The sequence below is a fragment of the Leptosomus discolor genome, chromosome 5 (genome assembly GCF_034619465.1).
Source record: "Leptosomus discolor isolate bLepDis1 chromosome 5, bLepDis1.hap2, whole genome shotgun sequence".
In the NCBI taxonomy this organism is placed as follows: Eukaryota; Metazoa; Chordata; class Aves; order Leptosomiformes; family Leptosomidae; genus Leptosomus; species Leptosomus discolor.
The window spans coordinates 29,124,117-29,144,038 of record NC_141395.1 but is presented as its reverse complement, the minus strand read 5'-3'; the positions used below and the strand labels follow the sequence as shown (position 1 = coordinate 29,144,038).

The 19,922-nt window shown below is 40.0% G+C and overlaps 1 protein-coding gene across 3 annotated transcripts in view; it reads right to left on the bottom strand.

The window, feature by feature from the left end:
* PARD3B (par-3 family cell polarity regulator beta) overlaps positions 1-19,922 on the bottom strand; it is a 422,752-nt gene that overhangs the window by 12,400 nt on the left and 390,430 nt on the right. For all 3 annotated transcript variants that reach the window (XM_086465416.1, XM_086465413.1, XM_086465414.1), the window contains one exon: positions 14,152-14,231. In XM_086465416.1, the coding sequence (XP_086321542.1) occupies positions 14,152-14,231 (80 nt within the window). The remainder of the gene's footprint in view (positions 1-14,151; positions 14,232-19,922) is intronic.

Sequence of the window (19,922 nt, the reverse complement as noted above, 5' to 3'; positions counted from 1 at the left end):
GGTATCTAAAAGGGGAGGAGAGGGCAGGGAGAGAATGAGACATCATGGAATGAAGTAGGAAGTTGAGGCCTGACAGCCTCAGACAGCAAATAAATAGCTCAAGTACTAGATGTGGGTTGCTGAAACGCCTCACTCCCTGTGGAAACATTCCTTTTCAATTGTGTCTTTCAGGTATTCAGAGAAAAGATTGACTAAAATGCAGTCAATTTGTTTTTTAATTTTTGAGTGCTCATGATCTACAAAGGGGTACATACATGCAACTACAAGAAACAAGACATTCTACCAGATGAATAGCACACCTCTGCTACATGGATGTTACATCTATGACTATTTATAGTGTGGCAACTGGGGCAATGTATCAGAGTGTGCCTTGAATTGCAGCACCACGTCTTTGACTATTACCAGAACCAGATGCTTCAGAGGAAGCTGTAATTAGTGGACAATTAATAGTTTGCATAGGCCTTACAGCATAAAACCAACCTCTCCTTCCCTCCCCAAAAGATAACTCAAATCGAAGCAACTATTGATCTAAGTCCAGGTTTGCATAAAGGTGCAGGTTTCAGAAACATGAAACACTTGATGGCATGTCTGTACTTACAGATGTTGATATAAAAAAGCCTGAACAACGATAATATTTAACCTTGACAGACATACCATTTGAATCCCATAGGAAAAAAGCACAATATAGTAGAGAGAGCCCATGGTGAGTTGAGAATGAGGTCTTTTCCAAACCTTAATATTAAATCTTTAATGCTGACTTGGGTTCGTCTTTAATGAAAATATACATAATTCTTCTTCAGTAAAACAGGATTTTCTTTAAAAGAACTTTGCAGCATTTCAAAGGCCCCTCTTTTTTTAATGATCAAAAAGTAAAAGGGAGAAATCTCATATCATGTCAAGCAGCTACAATATAAACCATTACTCAAGAACATTCCCGTTTCTAAGTCAGAAAACACAAAGCAGCAATACCATTCTGAGGATGCAAAATCATCTCTGTATACTGAAGTCCCTTGAAAAACTTATAAAACTTGTGGTATAAACTAGTGCAACTGAAAATGAAATGTCTAAGAAGGAAAAGACCAGGGTTAAGGGTTCTGTATTGATTTTTTTTTTTCCCCACACTGGGATTAAAGTGATTTCAGCTGGGACCCAGAATTACAGATATAATTATAATTTCCATTTGTATTTTTAGACTGCGTACAAAGAATTGTAATAACGGACAGCTGAACATTTTCCATTGTCCATTAAAAATGAAATGTTTCTGACGAAATCTCTTTAAGACCAAAGACCACTGCAGTAATCTCTCAATAACGGAGCTTGACAAGAGAGAAGGGAGAGCTGTCAGCCCTTCACACAGAGAAATCAAACCAAAATGACATTAAGGTTGTTATTCCCCTCAATAATACTAGAGAGATTCCAAGTTAAGATCAGTAACAAGTCTCTTCAAAGTCAGATTATTCATTAAATAACCTTTCTTGATATTATTTACATGGCATTTAACAAAAAGCATTGCATTAAGGCAACATTAAGGAGGCATTATTTAAACAACAGAAAGTGCACAGAGTGAAAAAGTGAAATTTCTCTAAGTACTACTGACTGTCTGCCATCCTTCCCCTGTGCTTTACAATGCACGTTTAAGTCCAGGTTTCCTGGAGGCCTCTGACTGCTAGGCAAATCATTTCTATTGAAAAGCAAAATGTATTCAAGGTAAAGCAGGTGCTTAAGTGCTCTGATGGATCTGGGCCTAAAAATTCAAGTTGTAAACCCCAACTCAATTTCAACTGACTAATTGAATTAGTCTTTTTCTTTTCTTCTTCTTCTTTTTTTTTTTTTTTTACATTTCCCTTTCGTTTCAAACCAATCTGCTCTATGCTTTCTGCCATGAAGGGTGGTGCAGTCAGTACTGCAGCACAGCCTGTACCACTGAGGTGTCTCCACTTGCCATTCCAGAGGGGGCTGCAGCACACCACGGGGTAAAGAGATCCTTACAGAAAACGCTCAAAACCGGCACACGTATATTCAGGCAGCCTAAATTCAGCCTAACTCCCTAGTCAGTGAGAAACCCAGAAGCCTTCAGAGACCCCTACAAAGCTAATTAGAGGACTACCAGAAGTCAAGTCAGCCAGTAAGAAACAGTATGCACAGCAAAGTCATATAGGCTTTCTGAGTGCGGCTACTGTTAACCTATTTTGGAAATCTTTAATTGCTGAACACATAGTTCTAAAGTGTGTTTGCCGTTTGAGGATCTTTGGAAGAAAGACTGCTAGTATGTCCTTTCTTCTACTCATTTTGTCCTGGCTGTTGTTTTGGGTGGTTTGTTTCAGTTCGAGAACATATCACTATTACCTCTTTAAGAAAGCAAAACAAAGGGGAAAATTGTGACCATATCATGCTTCTAAAAATACATTCTTTTTATACTGAGGACATCTCGGTTCTCATTCCTTTTTTTTTTTAAAGCATAGCATCTCAGATCAAGCCAAAATTCATAACAAAAATGCTAAATGAGGGATCAAAACCTAGTGACACATGGATACGTACAACAGTATGCTAACACCTAGAGCCAAGATAAAAGCCATTCACGTGGATTTTCAACTGTGAAATCCTGCTGAGATTGGTTTTGCTTGCCAGATTTTGTCATGATCTACAACAGACTACTCTCAAAGTACTTCCCTTCACCTGGAAAACAAAGGCTATTTTTCTTCTTCAAATGAAGAACAGTGCCAGCTACTCAATAGCCAAGGCCTCCATTGGCTCGGGGTTTTACTTGATAACCTGGCCTGGGTTTTTTTCACACATTGACTGTCCTCTCTGGCTGGAACTGGCTGCCAATTTCCAAGGTGCTGTCTCAGACTATCTAACGCACAGATCCAATCTCCTTGCTGAATTACATCTGCAGTGGAACAAAAATGGCAGATAATTCACTTTCTATTAAAGTTAACACTCTCCTCCTCTTGCTTTCCATGTATGTTATACAGTGGACATGTTAGCATGTTCTGCCCTGTTTTTTCAGCTGTTGCGAGCACACGAGCAAGCACACGAGCTATCAACTACACTGTGCACAGAGAGATGATGGTGACTTGAGGAACAGCTTCCAGTTTACATGCCTTCTCACCTCATCACTGCTCAAACATTTAAATGAATCCTGTTGGGCAAGAGGCCTGAAGCAGAGAGATTCCTTAGGCACTTCGAATGGTTAATCAGAGCAGAATAACTTTAAAACTAATACTTATTCAAACAGCTGTAGGTTCCCATCTGCTCACGCAGAACAGAGTGCAGACCTAGTGGAGGCCACAGCGATACCAGACAGAAGCCAGCAGAAGGTATGAATTCTGTCAATATTTCTATACCCTGACTAAGTTATGTTTAGCAGACAAAGTTTTTGAGTACAGCAAGGACAAAACATATAAAGATGTAGTTAAGTTTTTAGCGTATGCATTATAGTATTTAATGTATTTCCAAAATAAAGCTTGCTGAAAGTCTGACTAGTGTCCTACATACTATTTAACACCAACCACATGCCTACAAAGCTTTGTGGGTGTGTTCCTAGCATATTCACCACATCTTTACTCATGGTCAAGATGCTCAACAACTTATGCAGATTTTCGCAAGTAACCGTCAACAAAAGAACAGCATCACTGTGCATCTTGTGCTTTGTTTATGCCGTATTTTAAAGAACTGTTCTAGTAGAAAACTCCATACAGGTGCTAAATGACAAAATTAGTGCTAATTTACATAACTACTAAATGCTAGAACAATGGAATCTTTTCCAAGCCTGGAGATGAGGGTAAAGATTCTTAAGAAAGCAGGAATCAATTTTCTCTAACAGGGTACAACAGGAGTTTTAGCTCCATGCTTGCCCTTAACAAAGTTACTGGCCCATAACCACTAGCGATATGAATATTTACAGTGCTTCAACAACCTTGAATTACATTCGTTTTTAGGACCTACTTTTACTTCACTTGTATCAGTGGTAAGATGGAATGGGGTAGAGAAGAACATGGAGAACAGGCAAAGATATATTCCTTTCTTTTTGGAGAGAGACTGCTAACATTGTTAGGCAGAGTTCCCAGGGAAAACCCAAATATCTTAACCAGAGTTTATGAAATTACTGCCAGACTGACCTAGACAGCAGAGACATGAAGGAATATACTTTAACAGTGACCACATTTCAGTCTAAATCTACTGCTGACTGCAATCAGTAGGAACATGTCCACGGATTGCAGTGGCTCTGGATCAGGCTCGTACTAGCTCTATAACATTTCTCGCAGAACAAGGTGTTACTCAACCTGGATCGACATATCCAAAGCATGACTTTCTAAAGTGTCATACTTGTAGGAGCAACATAAAAGCCTTAGGTGAATATATGGGCAAAGAAAGTTGGACAAAAAACTCTAGAATATTCTCCTGATATGTGTTTAAGAGACTTCTGTGCAGATAAATTAAATATGTCACCTACTTATGAAATGGAAGCGGTTTGGCTGCCAATTGTATGAGCTGTGTTGAAACAGCTGCTCTAGCAACTGTTTTTAATATTAAATTCTTCAGTGATTCTCTTAATCCCAAATTAGATACCTCCTTCCTTTAATCACCAGCTTATATAAAAGCGCTCTCCTCACAAGGCAGGGTTTCACTGAGGATAACAAACAATGGCAGGTCTGCTTAAAGGACTGCTCTTGTGTTTCTCTATGGCTTGCATTTCCCCACTGTGTTTCTTATTTCTTGGTGGGTGGCACACAGTGCTCACGACTCTGTCCCCTATGTTTGTAAAAGAATCCAGAACCGTATTTGACTTAAGATTTCACAGCCTGTCGTTACCTTGCAGCACACAATTAAGACTGTCCACATACAATTCACTTTCCTACTTTATCATCATAATCTTCTTTCCTCTTTCCTAAATATGTACATAGGAATACCTATAACTGACTCACCTTAAATGGCTTGCTGTTAGAAGCTTGAAACTTGCCATCGTGACAGTGCAACTTCCTTGTTCTTTTTAACATCTTTCCTGTTTTTTTTTTTTTTTTTTTTTTTTCCTTTTCTGAGCCTGCTTTGCAAACATTGGATGGAGACAAAGGAATTGGCTGGATTATGGAGAACTAACTGCAGTCTGGCTCTGAGAGATGGGTGCCATCTCAAAGCTGCTGTTTGCTCACAGGAACCTAGCTGAGCCATGACAGAATATACAGGAGGCTCACGTACAACGCTGTGAGAGCTGCAGGAAGCTTGCTCAAAAAATCCTGATCCAACATCCTCAAAAATCATATATATTTTCACCTGATGCTGTTGGCTTCCTACATTTCTCCTTTGTTAGCTGTTTTTAAAGCACATTCACTGACAACCATCTTTCAGCCACACCCCCCGAGCTGTTTATCAAGGGAAAGCCAAAGCCAAGAACTGCAGTGGAGTTGTCTTATTTTAGAATGCACTTTCTCACAGAAAGAAAAACTTATTTGCTCACCTTTGCAGCCCAGAGTCCACACTTTTTGATCAGCTCTGAATTATAACCCAACATAAGCAGCAGTGTTTTTATTCCAAATATCTGTACCTGTAAAGCAGCCAGCTGAGCTTCCCAGCCTGTTGGTCTCCTGAGCAATTTCAATATCCATCTCAACAATGCAATGGATGTGTTTGTATTTTGTAGCACACATCTTATTCCCCAGGTTTCCCTCGGCACATCACTCTGCTGATGCATTCCATGGGATATATGCTTTTGTTTTTTAATTTGATCATCTTCTTTTTAATTTGCATTCACTTATCTTTTTTTCACAGATCCTTCATCTCAACCTAACCATTTTGTACTGACACTTATTTCTTTCATTAATATTTTGTTCCCTAACAGTTGTTTTTTTCTTTTACTCACTAGAGGCATAGCTAATACAGCTCTCTCGTCTGAGGCAATGTCTCCATGACTTCATTAAATTTTGTAATATTAATTCAAGCCTTTTCATTCAAAGGCAATATTTTCCTCCATCTCCTGTATTTTTAAGCTGAATTTGGTGCCCTTAGTTTGAGTGGGAGGTCCTCACGCCTGGTTATACACTAAAATCCATACCAGATTCATGTTTTTCGTAAATGTGACACTTGAAAGTATTTTTATGTACTCCAGCTAGTATCTCTTTGCAAAAAGTCCGGCTGTTTAGTTTCAAAATATTAATTGACTTTTAAACTATTCCATATTGCATTAATTGGCTTTTCACTACAAGGAGTTGACTGACTTATTAGAAAAATTGACAAAACCCATCTCTGTCTGCCTCCTACACTTCCAAAGTATTCTTCTGGGACATCTGGCTTTTAGTGGGTTTTTCAAGCTATGTCCCAGTTGTTGCAGACATTTTCTTTGCTCAATTTTCTTTAGTTATTCCCATGGAAATTATGGAGGTGGCCTGCGAGCCACAATCCCTGATTTGATGTCACGAACCTTGACCTTTCTGACTTTCTAAAGTATACTTTTTCTGCATTAAGAATTAATTTGACTTGGATAGAGGCATCCTGTTCATTTCAAGTGGTATTTCTATTTTATTAGAAAGCTGGAGGTACGTTTTACAAACAAACCTCCTTCCTTCTGAATTCACCGTAGAGATCTCTGTAATTGTGATCCTGCTTACAATTTCTTTCCTCATTTCAGCCAAGTCTTAGAGAAAGACACAAGACTATTTTTTGGAAATGTCTACAGTACACTGACCCTTTCCTACCTGCTCTGCGTTTAATGCCCAAGACTCTTCCTGTAGAAGGCATACACAGGTTATTTATGAACTCTGCATGTTTTGGACAAATGCATTTTGACACCATACAAAAGAAGCTTTCAGACTTCACATATGACACTGAGGTGATATTAGCACCATGGCACACTGCAGCAGAGTAACTGAAATGGAGACAAAACAGAACAAGTTGCAATAGAGCACTTCCAGCCTTCTGCTGCACGTACGTATCATGAATCTGGTGTCCTGCTACGGATTTGGACTCTGTCCTTCTTGAAATACAATGACTTCCCTGACATCTCAGAGGCACTGGGCAGTTTCCACAGCAATCAGTTTTATCACCTTGCAGAGTTAAGTAAAGTTAGTTAAGGAAATCTTAAACTGTCTGATATTGGATTTAAGCTAATCTTTTAAGGAGCACATCAGCTTGATTCCCAAGCTTGTGCTGTAGCATGTAAGAATGATCCTTTTTCTTTGCCTGTATTTAATCTTGGCTGGTTTATTGCAACATATCTTGGAGGTCCCTGAGTAGGACCAGTATTTCCACTAAAACTTATTCTAAATTAATCTGCCAAGACTTAAAACCCAACTAAAACCGTACACATATTTCATTTATAATGAGATCATCACATTGGAAGATACAGACAAGATTTTGCTGCATTTTCAATGAAAGTACATCTGTCAAGATAAAAATAATATTTAAAAAATACTCCTGAGTTACTGATATTATTTTAGATGATTAAAACAGAAGAGAAAGTTAATAATCAAGTATACCATAGAATATACTGTTTGATTATTATCTATATTTCACATGACTAGGACGATGAAATCAGGTGGGCCATTCATTTTTGCGCCCTACTTAGTTATAATGCTATTTAAGACCCCAAATTCTCAAGTCATCTTAGTTTTGCAGTTGTCAGGGGAATATGAAAAAAAAATATGATTTATATTGAAAATTAAAAAAGACCACTCGCAATGGTTCTCAAATCTTTCTCTTGATCCTCTTCTCTTAATTTTAATCAATATGAGAAATGGGGGACATACAGACTTTTTTCAGCCACCTGGAACTATAAAATATTTTCCCATCGCCCTGTCCCTTCACTGTTTTCCACCACTTTGGAGGGAAAATCTGAGCATTACTAAAAATACTGTGTATTGTATTATATTATGCACCAAAAGTTAATAGGTTTCCTTTGTAACTGTATAACATATGTCCACTAATGTGATTTCACTGACAGACTATGACTTCGGTGATTCTGGACTGGGTTGATAAATAATTTCACAGACATTACAGTTTTGGCAACCCCTCACTTCCTTTATGAAAATATATCTGCAGATGCTCTTTTTAACCAGGTGAACGATGCTCCAACTTAAACAGTGCTACAAGGCAGCAATGGCATTCCCTGCAATACCTGCTGTATGCATCAGCCTTGCCCCTCTCTGCCTGCCATAAAGCACAATTTTGGGCTAAAAAAAAAAGGGAAAAAAGCTAATTCAGTAGAGCTGTGTAATGAAGTCAACTGAACAGAGGAACAGTGGAAAACTGAGAGGCAGACTGTTATTAGGCTGAGCATCAGGAAGATCGCCGGAAGATAACTTGGCAGAACAGCAGCAGTATTATAGGACAGAGCAACACTGTCACCATTACTGAGAACCACTGTGCCACCGCATGGCACTTGTCAGTGCAGACAGGTCAGTATCAAAAAACAACCAGGTTCACATCCCTCAGCTGATGGCTGTAACCACTACTGCACTGTTGGGTCAATGGTGTGTAAAATACTGCTGGATGTCAAGGAGGAACATAAATGAAGTATACAAAATTAGAAGGGGGACAGATTTTTTGCAACATGGGTTGGAGTAAGTTAAATCAAGTAAGTTAAAGCAAAAAAATTAATTGTGATTTAAACCAACAAGCAGGGAATTTTGATTTAAATAACTGATTTTAGATCTTGCTTTTTCATCTGTGCACCTTGGTTAGTCAATTCCCATAGGTTGGGAATGCTCTGACAAGTTGATTTGCAGCTAATTATAGTCTGCATTGAAATTGTGATTTCTTTTTCTTAACCATGAGAATACACTATATACATATTTAAGTAATGTCAGTATATGAATTTCAGATTCTGCTAGACAATGGTGAATGATGACTTATTTAATAGACAATTAACTTGTGATTTGTAAGTCACTTTCTGATGACATTTTTGGGATTCAATTAAATTGCAGAAATCCTGCATTTTGAAATAAACTTGGTTAGTAAAATAAAGGCAAATACTCAAGTGCAAGAAAAAGCTAATGAAACTTGCTAAGTAATCCATTCCTTCTGTCTGAGGAGCCTTATCTCTTCATGCAATAGGTGTTTTACAGAAACTTTGCTTTTGATCTAAAGAGTTGGAAATGTTTTTGACTCAACTCTAGAGGCTACCTCACAAATTGACTGCATGGGGACTCTGGCCCCTTGAGTCAATGCTGTTTTCATGCTCTATAGTGTAAGACTTAAGTGTTCAATCTACTTAATTTATTGAAAGATAGGTTAAAAGATAACATAAATGATCACTGCAGAGAAATACAGAAGTGGAGGCATTTTGCAGGCTGGGCTCTTAAAATCTAGCAGAAAAAATATTTACCATATTATCTAGAAACTAAAATTGGGTAATTTCAGACTTAAGAAAAAAAAAAGGGCATAATCTTTTTAAACAGTAAAATAATTAACCTCTGAAGAATGTAATGAATTCTCTACAATGTGACGTTTTTATTCTAGGTTAGATGCTTCTATAAATACATTTATAAAAGTAATGCAATGGATCAAAATTGAAATTTAGTTTGATGCAGAAATGTAGGAGGTCTTGGAGGGCTCAGGCAAGGTGATCAAAATTGTCCTTTCTGGCTTCATACATAGAGGTGGAGGATGTGCTGCTTTTAGGTACTGCCTTAAGAAGTGCAAGTTGCATGGTCAATCTGAAGAGAAGCTTCCAGCACGGCAAGACTGCGTGCTGCCACTGTACCGCAAGGCCAGTTCCTTAATACATTCACAAGTTTCCCAGTTTTAAGATGCATGTTACATTTAAGACAGATATTCGTGTAAGCCAATTACCAGTGTGCTCAGCAATACAGCTGAACGCATCTACACAGCCTGAACTCATTTTTCCATGCTAGCAGTTATTTTCCAATGCTCTTTCTGCCTTTCCAGCCCCACACGTTTTCTTGACAAAAACACACGTTTTTCAATAATATCAGGATTCCAGAGAAAGTCTGGAATATTAGCTTTCCTTTGGAATCAGCATTTCTTAGCAGGAAGACGACTGAGCTTTCTGATCTACACTCATCATGTCACCAGTGTCCCATCTCAGGGTCTGCCAGTCTGCTTTCAGTCACAGCCGGCTGTTCCATCAACAAAAGAACAAGTCCATGAACACCAGATTTCTCCAAAGAAGGCTGCTGTTGGCAAGGCTGTGATTTACATTAAGACAGACTTCCATAAAAGCAAGCTCAAAAATAACACTATGAACAAACAGGAGCAGTTTCAGCTTTGTATCTGTTCCATAGCTCTATCAGGAGAATAATCTGGATTACACCAAGAAAACAGGTGTTAAAAATAGTTTAAAAAAATGCCAATGTTTTTCTGGCTCCCACACCCTTGCCCTGCTCCTCTTCCCAAAAGAGAGGCTAAGAGGTATAAGAATTATTCTCCTCCTAAGCAGGAGGATTTAACAATACCTAATACTACTACTCAGCACCACTTAGCTGTAGCCCCAGGGCAACACTGAAGTATTGAGTGCAAAGAACTGTATCTCTCTTGCAAAGCCTTCCATTCTGTCTTTCCCACTTTGCTGCTTTTCTGCAGACAGAACAGCACAATGCAGTGCGAGATGAAGACCTGCCACTCTTCTGCCACAGCCACTTATCATCTAATTCAGACAGTTGCCTCTGTAGACATTTCCAAACCAAGTCTACAGACTGGCATTATTTTACATAGAAACTTAACCACATAACTCAGCTGTCCACTCATTAAGCCGGTCACATACAAAGCTTTCCTCCAAAGGCTGCTGCCTTCTGTTTTCAGCTTTTAATTAAAAAAATGTAACCTTACATAGGAACGGATCCTCCACTCAAAGGCAAAAAGGGCACTGCTGAGCTTAGTGAGACCAGGACACTGGATTTGCCACTTCACAAAAGGCAAGCACACTTGACACAGCTGAATTCCTCAAATACAGTTAATATGGACTTACATCACCTGAATTTGTCCTGTAATATCTAGGCTTAAATTAGCAGCTTCAAAGGCAGACAGAAAAATACAAAACAAAAGGGCAAAGCAGCAATGATGTTTCAAAGCTAAGATTTTTACAACCCAGAGGCAGATATGTTTGGATGCTGCTAGCACTCTGACTTCCCCTTCATGCACGATGAGTACCTTTGCACAGGAGCAGGGTAGTGCCTTAGGGGCACCAGACATTCATAACGCTATTTGGCAGGTGATCATTCCTCCTCCTTGCCCACTGGGGAGAACACCAAAGCTCTCTTACTCAATTTGTCCATGTCCACACACACTGGCATGACTCCTGCTGGCTCCCAGGTAAGCAAAACAGTTTCACTGTGTAGGTCCCAGCTATTCTCAAAATAGCACAGATCCCCTCCTCCCTCCTCATCCAGTGAAACTGGCTGCAGTCCAAGCACTTTCCTCTCGTTCCTTGTGTATGCCACACCAGAGCAGCAGGCAAAGGTCATATCCTCCCGGACTCAATGCAATATTGCAGTAAGAATCTGCTTTCTAGCATCTTAAAGCCTCTTTAGGTATCTCTCACTGAACTGGACCTAAATGGTGAAGTATACAGACAATTATATACCACGTCCATACCAAGTGCAGCTCAGTGGTTTGACCAAGATGGGGACAGGACAAGACAAGGAGGGGAATAAACCTGGGGGGAGGAAACCACGAACTAATACCAGAACGCTGGGGAGAAGAAATCTGCTCTCTGAGGAAATACTACCTCTGTATTTCTTTCTAACTTCCTATTTCTTCTCTTACTCTTTTTTAATAATGCTGCCCGTTACAGTAGTTTTCATGAGTCATCCACTGAGAATAGGTTGGCAAATGGGTGCTTTTTACCTGGATTCCTCTATACTCCTGGGCAGTCAGCCATGAGAACAAAAGAAATCACTCATTTCCATTAGTGGCTGGCAATGAGACTGCACCCCCTTCTTCTGGATTTAGACCTCACTGGAGCAATCTAGTAATTTGTGACTGCCAGGGCTTAATTACTGCAGTAACATGAAACTGCAAAAGTTACAAAACTGAAGTATTAAAGGCAGCGGCCGATTGCTGGACTGCAGCCACACCCAAGGCTCTGCTCCTGCCAGGGTGGAAACTCTCTGGAGACAACAGCAACCACGTGGCCTGTGTGCAGCAGTGTGAGTGTTCGGGTCAGGAAGCGCACACAACCCTGCTGAAGTGCAGGCCCGCTCACTCTCCAGCATAATCTTCTTAGGCACTGAGAGAAATGACACTCTTCACACTGATATTCAAAAGCTTTCTGAATGTTTGGATGACTTCCTAAATGGCGAGTCCCAGCCAGCTAAATACTCAAACCTGTCATAAGAGCTGGAGTGTCATGCTTCCAGCAAATGGAGGTTTTGGGAAGAACACTGTGAAATTCATGTTCTGATTCAGACAGACCTACTTTTTAAACTAAAACCAACACAAAAACACAGGGTGCAGAGGTGAGCAGTACACACACCTCAGGGACATGCCAAAGTGGTTTGAAAAGGAACAGGATAGAAAGAATATAGAGAACACCGTTGCATAAAGCAAGGGCATGTCTGCATCTGCACTGTTGTGTTCACTTCTGGTCATCCTCACATGAAAGGAATACCGGTGAAATAAAAAGAATTCCGGGTGATGGAAGTTACTTCACTGGCAAATTTTCATTTTCTGAAGACTGAAAAAGTACAGTTGATTAGCTTGAAGGAAAATGAATAAAAGGAGACATGATACAGGAATATGAAAATTGCTGTAGAGAGTTACACTGGGCACCAATTGCTAATTTATTCTTGTAATTCACAAGGAAGTACTCAACAAAACTGAATTTAAAATAGATAAAAAAGAGTGTGCATAATTAAACTACATCTAACTAACCTGCAAAAATCACTGCTAAAAACATGACAAAAGACATGAGTGTTGGAGGACTACAAAAAAAAGATGGCTATTTACCCAGGAGAGTAAGAATATCCACAGTCAGTCAGAAATACACACAGGACACACTGCTGGAAAGCAGGCTTCTGTTAGAAAAGCTAGTTACTGCACAGGACGAATTTCCAAAATGATGGCTGACACAAATATCATTTGAAGGCAGTAACTAAACTACAGACACATCCTTTGGTTTAGAAACCATGTACTTTAAAAACGCCTACAAACATGCAACAATGTCTTGTGAGACAGCTTTTATATATTGGTTTCCAAAACGAAGATATTCTTTGTATTTTCATCTGGAATTGGACACAGCATTACGTATTTATCAAGCAATCTCTCCAGTGACACCTTTGAATGTAAATAGCTCAGTGGAAAAAGAAGCAAAAAGAAAATACTCACTGATTTCCTAAATGCCAGTACTACTTCACAATGAAGAATCTCTTCTTGCTTGTAAATAGCTATTTTTTCTTTGTTTTTACAAATTATCTTGCTTGTAGGTCCAAGAAGTGGACTTGGCAACCCCTCTAAGGTCCTTCCCAGCCCTCTAATTCTAAAGGGGAAATATTTTTCTGTTTTGTTTTCCTCCCACTGCTTCCCACTACCTCTTCTAGCATCCTCTCACTCCCCTTTCTGGCTTGCTAAATCTTACACTCTGCTATTAGAACTCCCATAGAAACCGGACTGAAATCTCTGAAATGCTTCCTTTTTGTTATGCCCCAGTGGTTTCAGCCTAGAATTACTCTTCATTGAGTTGATAAGGATTAAAAATTAAAAAAAGTCCTCAGAGAATTCACTCTCATTTCCACAGCGTTCAGTTAAAGCACAGAGGTGATCTACTGGAATAGGACTGCTAGTCAGACAGTCCTTGCAGCAACAGTAGGACTTCAGTAGCTGTGGCTGCTGCAGTGGAGGCTTTCCACAGCAGTACTCTGTCAATGCCAGCTAGGATTATATCACTATAAACTCGGTCATTTATGCCCTGCTACAACCTGTTACAACTCTTGCAGAGCCAGCTGCCTCAATGTCATGTTCTCTACCTTTGGATCATGACTCTTGCTGACATGTTCAATGAGACACTTTTTTTTTTTAAATTCAAAAGTTCCAATTAATAGTACAGTTACAAAGATGGCACTAAAGCAGCAGCAAAAGGTGACAAGACAAAACTGCAAAATAATCTCCCATGTTGGAGCTGGGCATCGGCTGTGGGCTGATTTCCCTACCCATTCGAGGGCGGGTCAATCAGAGTTTGTGTGTATGGGCTTGATGCCGTACCTGGGTAAGGATGCATACTGCCTTTCCATCCCTTCGAAGTGTAGATTGTATGAGCTGCCATCTGGACCTTTTCCAGGCACCTGTGGAAAGGAGAGTAATTAGAGATGAAGATCAATTACGCAGCCCAGCTACTAACAATGCATCCCAAAATGATAACCATAGAACGCATGATGCTGCAACATGCCAAAATCAACAAAAGAAAGGCAGAGGCTCAAAGAAGCTCCAAATCCCATACATAATCTTATCACTGCTAACAAGAAAGGCTTCCATATCAAAGAACTGCTTAGAACATGTACAATCTTCAGAGCCTTTTCCTTGTTTGTGTGCTAGTTGGGTTAGTCTCTCTCCTTCACTGGCTGTCCTTCCTCTAAGAATTCAGTAACATGAGGACATAATCTAATAATTAAGCACACCCCTTCTGATTCCAGTGGCATAACTACCTGAATCAAAGGTAGCATCTTAGTACCAAGTTTGTTGTTTTTTCTCCACTTATGTGTTTTGCTCAAGTACAAAACGCAATATAAACAGGCTTTGCTTTTGTTCTTAACACAAATCCAGAAACTTTCCCGAACGCCACTGAAAAGCTAAGTATCCAGCTGGGAGTTAAGTGCATTTATCATGCTCTGGTGCCATTTCAAAAGTGAAGCATTAGTGCACTCAGTCAAAATGCCAGCTCGCTACTTGGTTTGTTTTCAAGATGGCAACCAGAATTGGCTGGAGAGCACAATTCTATCAGAAAGGCTCCAACTGGGGTACAAAATGGTGAACTTCAATGCTTTTAGCACACAGGAGCTCTCCCAATTTCACTCACTCAATGCCTGCTGATGGCCCAAAGTGTTAAGAGCCTTGTTAAAATGGAGCTATTAGTCTTTTCCTCCATAAATGCAGGAGGCTCTGACTGCCTTTAGTGTTTCCTACATTAGTATGAATTCCTATTCTGGTGCTGCTAGAATCAGCAGTTTTATAAAGCAATATACTAAGAGGCCATTTAAAATCCCCTTCCCCTTTTACAGATTAATAGCAGAAAGGAAGATTTAACGCCTTTTCAAACATTTTTAACAATTCATTAAAAAGAAAAGAATAAATCATACCAAGCTTTTGGCAAATACCTGATTATAAAAAGAGAAAACAAACAAAAACGAACATGTTTTTTACATACTACAGGTACATTTCTGTCAGTCCTGTGATTTATGCACAATACGCCATTTTCACTGAAGATGTGTATAAGCTTCTACAATGGGAAAGGTTGTGCACTCAGGTATCGTCGTATCTACCTTTATATAGCATTTCTGTGTACAATCTCTTGTGGACCCATTACATAAGCCAAGTCCAATACAAAGAGAGGCACTAACCCTTGAAGCTACTATGCAAGCTTAGGAATTATTCTAGACAAGTATCATTATGCACCTTGGCACTCACTGAACATCCAAGATACTCACAAGTGAAAAAAATTATTTAGCACAGGCCTCTTGCTAACTCCCCTTTATCTGACTCAGACCAGAAAAGAGTCCTTACGGAACTGACGGCCACAAGAAAGAACCATCTCTGATTTGAAATGACTCATGCTTTAGCAGTTCCTGACTTTGGATGAGCAAAAAATAACAATAACTGCCCTACATTTCAAAAAGAGGGCAGTAGGCTAAATGGATCATTCATTCATTTTTTCCATCAGGAAAAGTGACATGCAGAGAGAATTTATAAACATAGAGTCACTCAGGTGAAGAGTTACAGCCACTTTGGCGGTTCTTACACTGCTAATTTGATCAGGTTGACAATTTCCCCTAATTCACCAGGTAAGTTGGTGAGAGAAGAGCTTCCAGATTTCTGCTGTTTTATGAAGAATGAGGGGAAAAGAAATGAATGTATAATTTGGTTTGCTCAGCACAAAAGCCACATAGTATACGGTCTACCTGTGCGGCTGTAGATAGGCTATTAATTATGTGCAGCGGCAAGATGTTAACGAGCCAAAGGATGTGCCTGCTAACTCTGTGCATTCGCCACCCCGTGCAAGTTTCCTGGTGCTCACTCTCACACCTAACAGGAGTAACAGAAGCCAGTCAACGTGCAAAACCACAGATTCAGAATTGCACCAGCATTGAGCAGCGATACCAAAACTTACACCAGTCAACAGAATGTAAAGTATTTATATCATAAGGCCTTTCTGCAGCCTGAAAACACCCCTTTTCCAATGGTTTCCTACAGACCAAATAGACGGCGATATCCCCCACCAGGTCTGTTTGTATATATGATTTGAGAGACAGTTGCCATAGAAACACCCTGGCAGTGGATACACAATTTTGCTAATTTGGATCCATCGAGCGGCTGAGTCTCCACACCCTATATAAAAACCCTGGCGCACTGGAAAACCATGCCCTGGCTCTGCACAGCTAATTAAAGACTCAGCCATTTCTTCCTTGCCTTCTCCATCTGTCCACGCGACAGTAAAAACGTATCATCACTCAGCCACCAGCAAAATGGTGCCTAGAATAAAATACTACCCCGATAAAAAGAGAAATTGCACAAATGGAAACACCTCCTTCTTAGAAGTTATTTATGTTTCAGAAAGAGTCAAAGCGAAGGGTCCCACGCTGTCTTTTACAACAAACTAAGCTAAAAATTGGCATGAAAGGTACTAATTAACAAGATCAAAATGTTCTAGCTTTTCCTCCTTCCCTGAAACAGGACGTATGCAGCTAGTCCTCAGTCCAGGTGCAGAGGTTTTAACTGCATAGTTAATAATCATAAAATATTTAGGTAAGCAAACAGTAACCTTAACAAAGAAGGATTAAAACCTGGAAGTCCTATCAAAGCCAAATGGACGCTGACCATGAGGTGACCAGCAAGGCGCGGGAGCTGATGGAAGGTGTGTTACTTAGTTTGAATCTGTACTGGAGGCACCTGGAAGAGCTTTTGAGACCAACACCCCAATCAGAGAGAACGTGACAGCAGATGAAATACACGTTTCACAAATGTATGGTAATGCGCAAACAGAAAGAATGATCCAAAACATGCTCCTGTATTTTTAGGGTTTAAATTAACGACATCAACTTAAATAAGAGCCATCATTACGAAGAGATAATCTCTTAGTCTAGAGCGGCCTCAACTAACAAGCAAAACATGAATATGCAAAAATAACGGGGTAGAGATAAACACAGAAACAGCCATCATCCCATCAGTGCAATTAAAAGAGCAGCATGCTCAAACTGAGGAAAGGAAATGCTATCTTTATCAAAAACGAACAACAAACAATTCATGGAACTTAACTGTTGCAAAGTAGCAGTACAGCCAAGCCCTTGTAGAACAGAAAATTAATAAACTGGACGCACAAATGAATCAAAACAACTAGCATCAGGTTAGCAGAAGACAGTAAAGCCTTTGATAGGCTGAAGAGAGGTAAAGCCTCAAAGAATCAGCCATTCCCTGAAAGGGAGAGCAAGCAGAAACCTCTGTACCTGCAGGTTATTCTCCTAATTGCCCGTTTGGGAATCTCGATGAATTCTCTGAAGCACACAGCAGCGACCACATTTAAAGAGAAGGTATCAGACAAACAGGCAAGACATTGCACCCATGTAACTCAATGCCTTCGTGGTCAGGACTTTCTGTGTGCCAGAAAGGCACTTCTTCTACATAGCTAGTAAAGCTTTTGTTGTTCAGATCTCTTTTTTAAAAAAACAGTAATTTCCATTAGCAAACAAGATTTCTGTGATAGAAATGCATCACTTCAGAAAAAACCCTATGACACCCCTGCATCTTTAATTAAACTCCTGCCAGTCCCCAGCAGCAGAATCAGGCTGGGGGAAGCACAGACTGAAGAGCTGTGTGGGCACTGCACGTAACTCTCCTCTCTCTGTCTACGGCCTTCAGCAGGGGACCAACAAAGGGCCAAAAGGCAGAGAAGAATGAGTGCAGGCTGGGGCTCCCTCCACTTCCTTGGACAAATGGAATCCACATTTGTTTCAAGACAGAAAACTGTGGAAAGATTCATAGTTTCATATGCAGATCCAAAACAGACAGAAAGGGAAAGCAACTGTAAAGAAAAAGAGAAAACAAAAGCTGTGCAGGTGTCAGTGCAAACTATGTCCCTGGCAAACAGGGTAACTGCAGGGCACTTCGAGGAGTTTTCTAATACAAGGAAGTGATAAGCTTGCAGCAAATATCTCTAACCTGCCAATTCTCCCTAGGAAAAGTTCCCAGGAAAAACATAAAAAAGGTGATGTGAACATGCACTTGTAGATCAAGCCAGAAACAAGTATCTTAGAGCATTCAAATATTTTCAAATAAATTATAAGGCATAAGTAGAGTATACCTGCAGGCAGGTATCTTGAGATAAGTCTAGGATTTGCCAACAGGGAAATTTTGGGGCTGCAGAACAACTCTTTAAGAGCAGAGAAAGGATTTACTTTATCCTGAAGCTTGAGACTATCTTGAAAACTGTGCAGAAAAGTGCAAGAGGCCACGTTTTTTCCTGGGAGACACTGCATTTCATTCCTCCTTACCCACCTTACACTGCCTTCATCCTGGAGCATTTGTTAAATGCTAAAAGACCAGCTGCTAGCACGAAAGCCTCTCTTGCCCCTTTCATATGGATCAAGGTGTTTGGGGCTGGACAGCTGTTGTGGTATGAACAATAATAACTATGCCGATCTTTTTTAAAGTTTAAGCTTCATGAAGCCAGAATCGACTTTTTTGTCTGTATTCGGACACAGCTTAAGGTGAAAGCTACAACACTGCAAATGGAAGCCAGCTGCAACTCCCTGCCCAAAGCAGCAGAGACACATTCAACAGGACAGTGTGTTTTCGCCTGAGGCTCTACCTCCTCTCACAAATTCCCACCTGAGCTACTGGAGCTCCCTGCTCCAGGTCTGTCCCAAGTGCAGTCAGCACACTGAAGACCCAGGACTGTGGGTACTGGTCCTAAGAAAAAGAACAATGCAGAGCCATTTTCAGGGGGTGGCTGCGGTCACTGTTCCCTCTCCTGCAGGTATTTTATTTAGAGCTGCATATAGGAAACTTTGATCATCTTTGCAGAGATCAGTATCTAAAAAATTTGTTTAAAGCTTCTCAACTAGCTACAGAAAACCCACAGCTCAGAGTCAGAAGTTTCACACTCTTAAAAAGGAAGAATACACAGTAGGTGTTGCATTCAGGCTTATTAATTTTTCACTTATACACTAAACATGTCCTTTGCCCTTTTTATTTTTGTTTCTAACCCTTTGTTTTCCTCACTTCTGAACAATAAGCCTCCTAGAAACATTTCAATTATCATTAAGATCAGAAAGAAAATGATGAGTCTGTGCTGCCCACTAGATAAGTAGCAATAGTGTAACTTCATCAAAGCTGACGTGATTTTAGCTACCTGTTTGTGAACCCAGTGCAAAACACTGCTGAATCCACTTGAGTCATGCCTGACTTACTTAAAATTATGGGAGAACAGGAAGAGCTTATGAAAATAGGAGTCCTGGGACTCCTAACTTTTCCACTCACTGTGTATGCTCAGGAAAGTCACTTCAGCTTGTGCATTGTGGTTTTCTCCCCATAAAAATAATGGTGTGATACTACCATTGTATTTTATATGACTGACATGAGCTGAAAGACAGGAGCCATCCCAGAAAGGCTGCAGAATGAGGCATGTGCTCTGCCATCACCTAAGTGCTTTGAAAATGCCACCCAGTTCTGCTTTTTACCTGAAAGTCTGTGTATAAACATGGCGCACAGAACTGCTCCATTGCTTAGTACATTTTTCAATAGTCTTGTGATCATCTGTTAAAGGA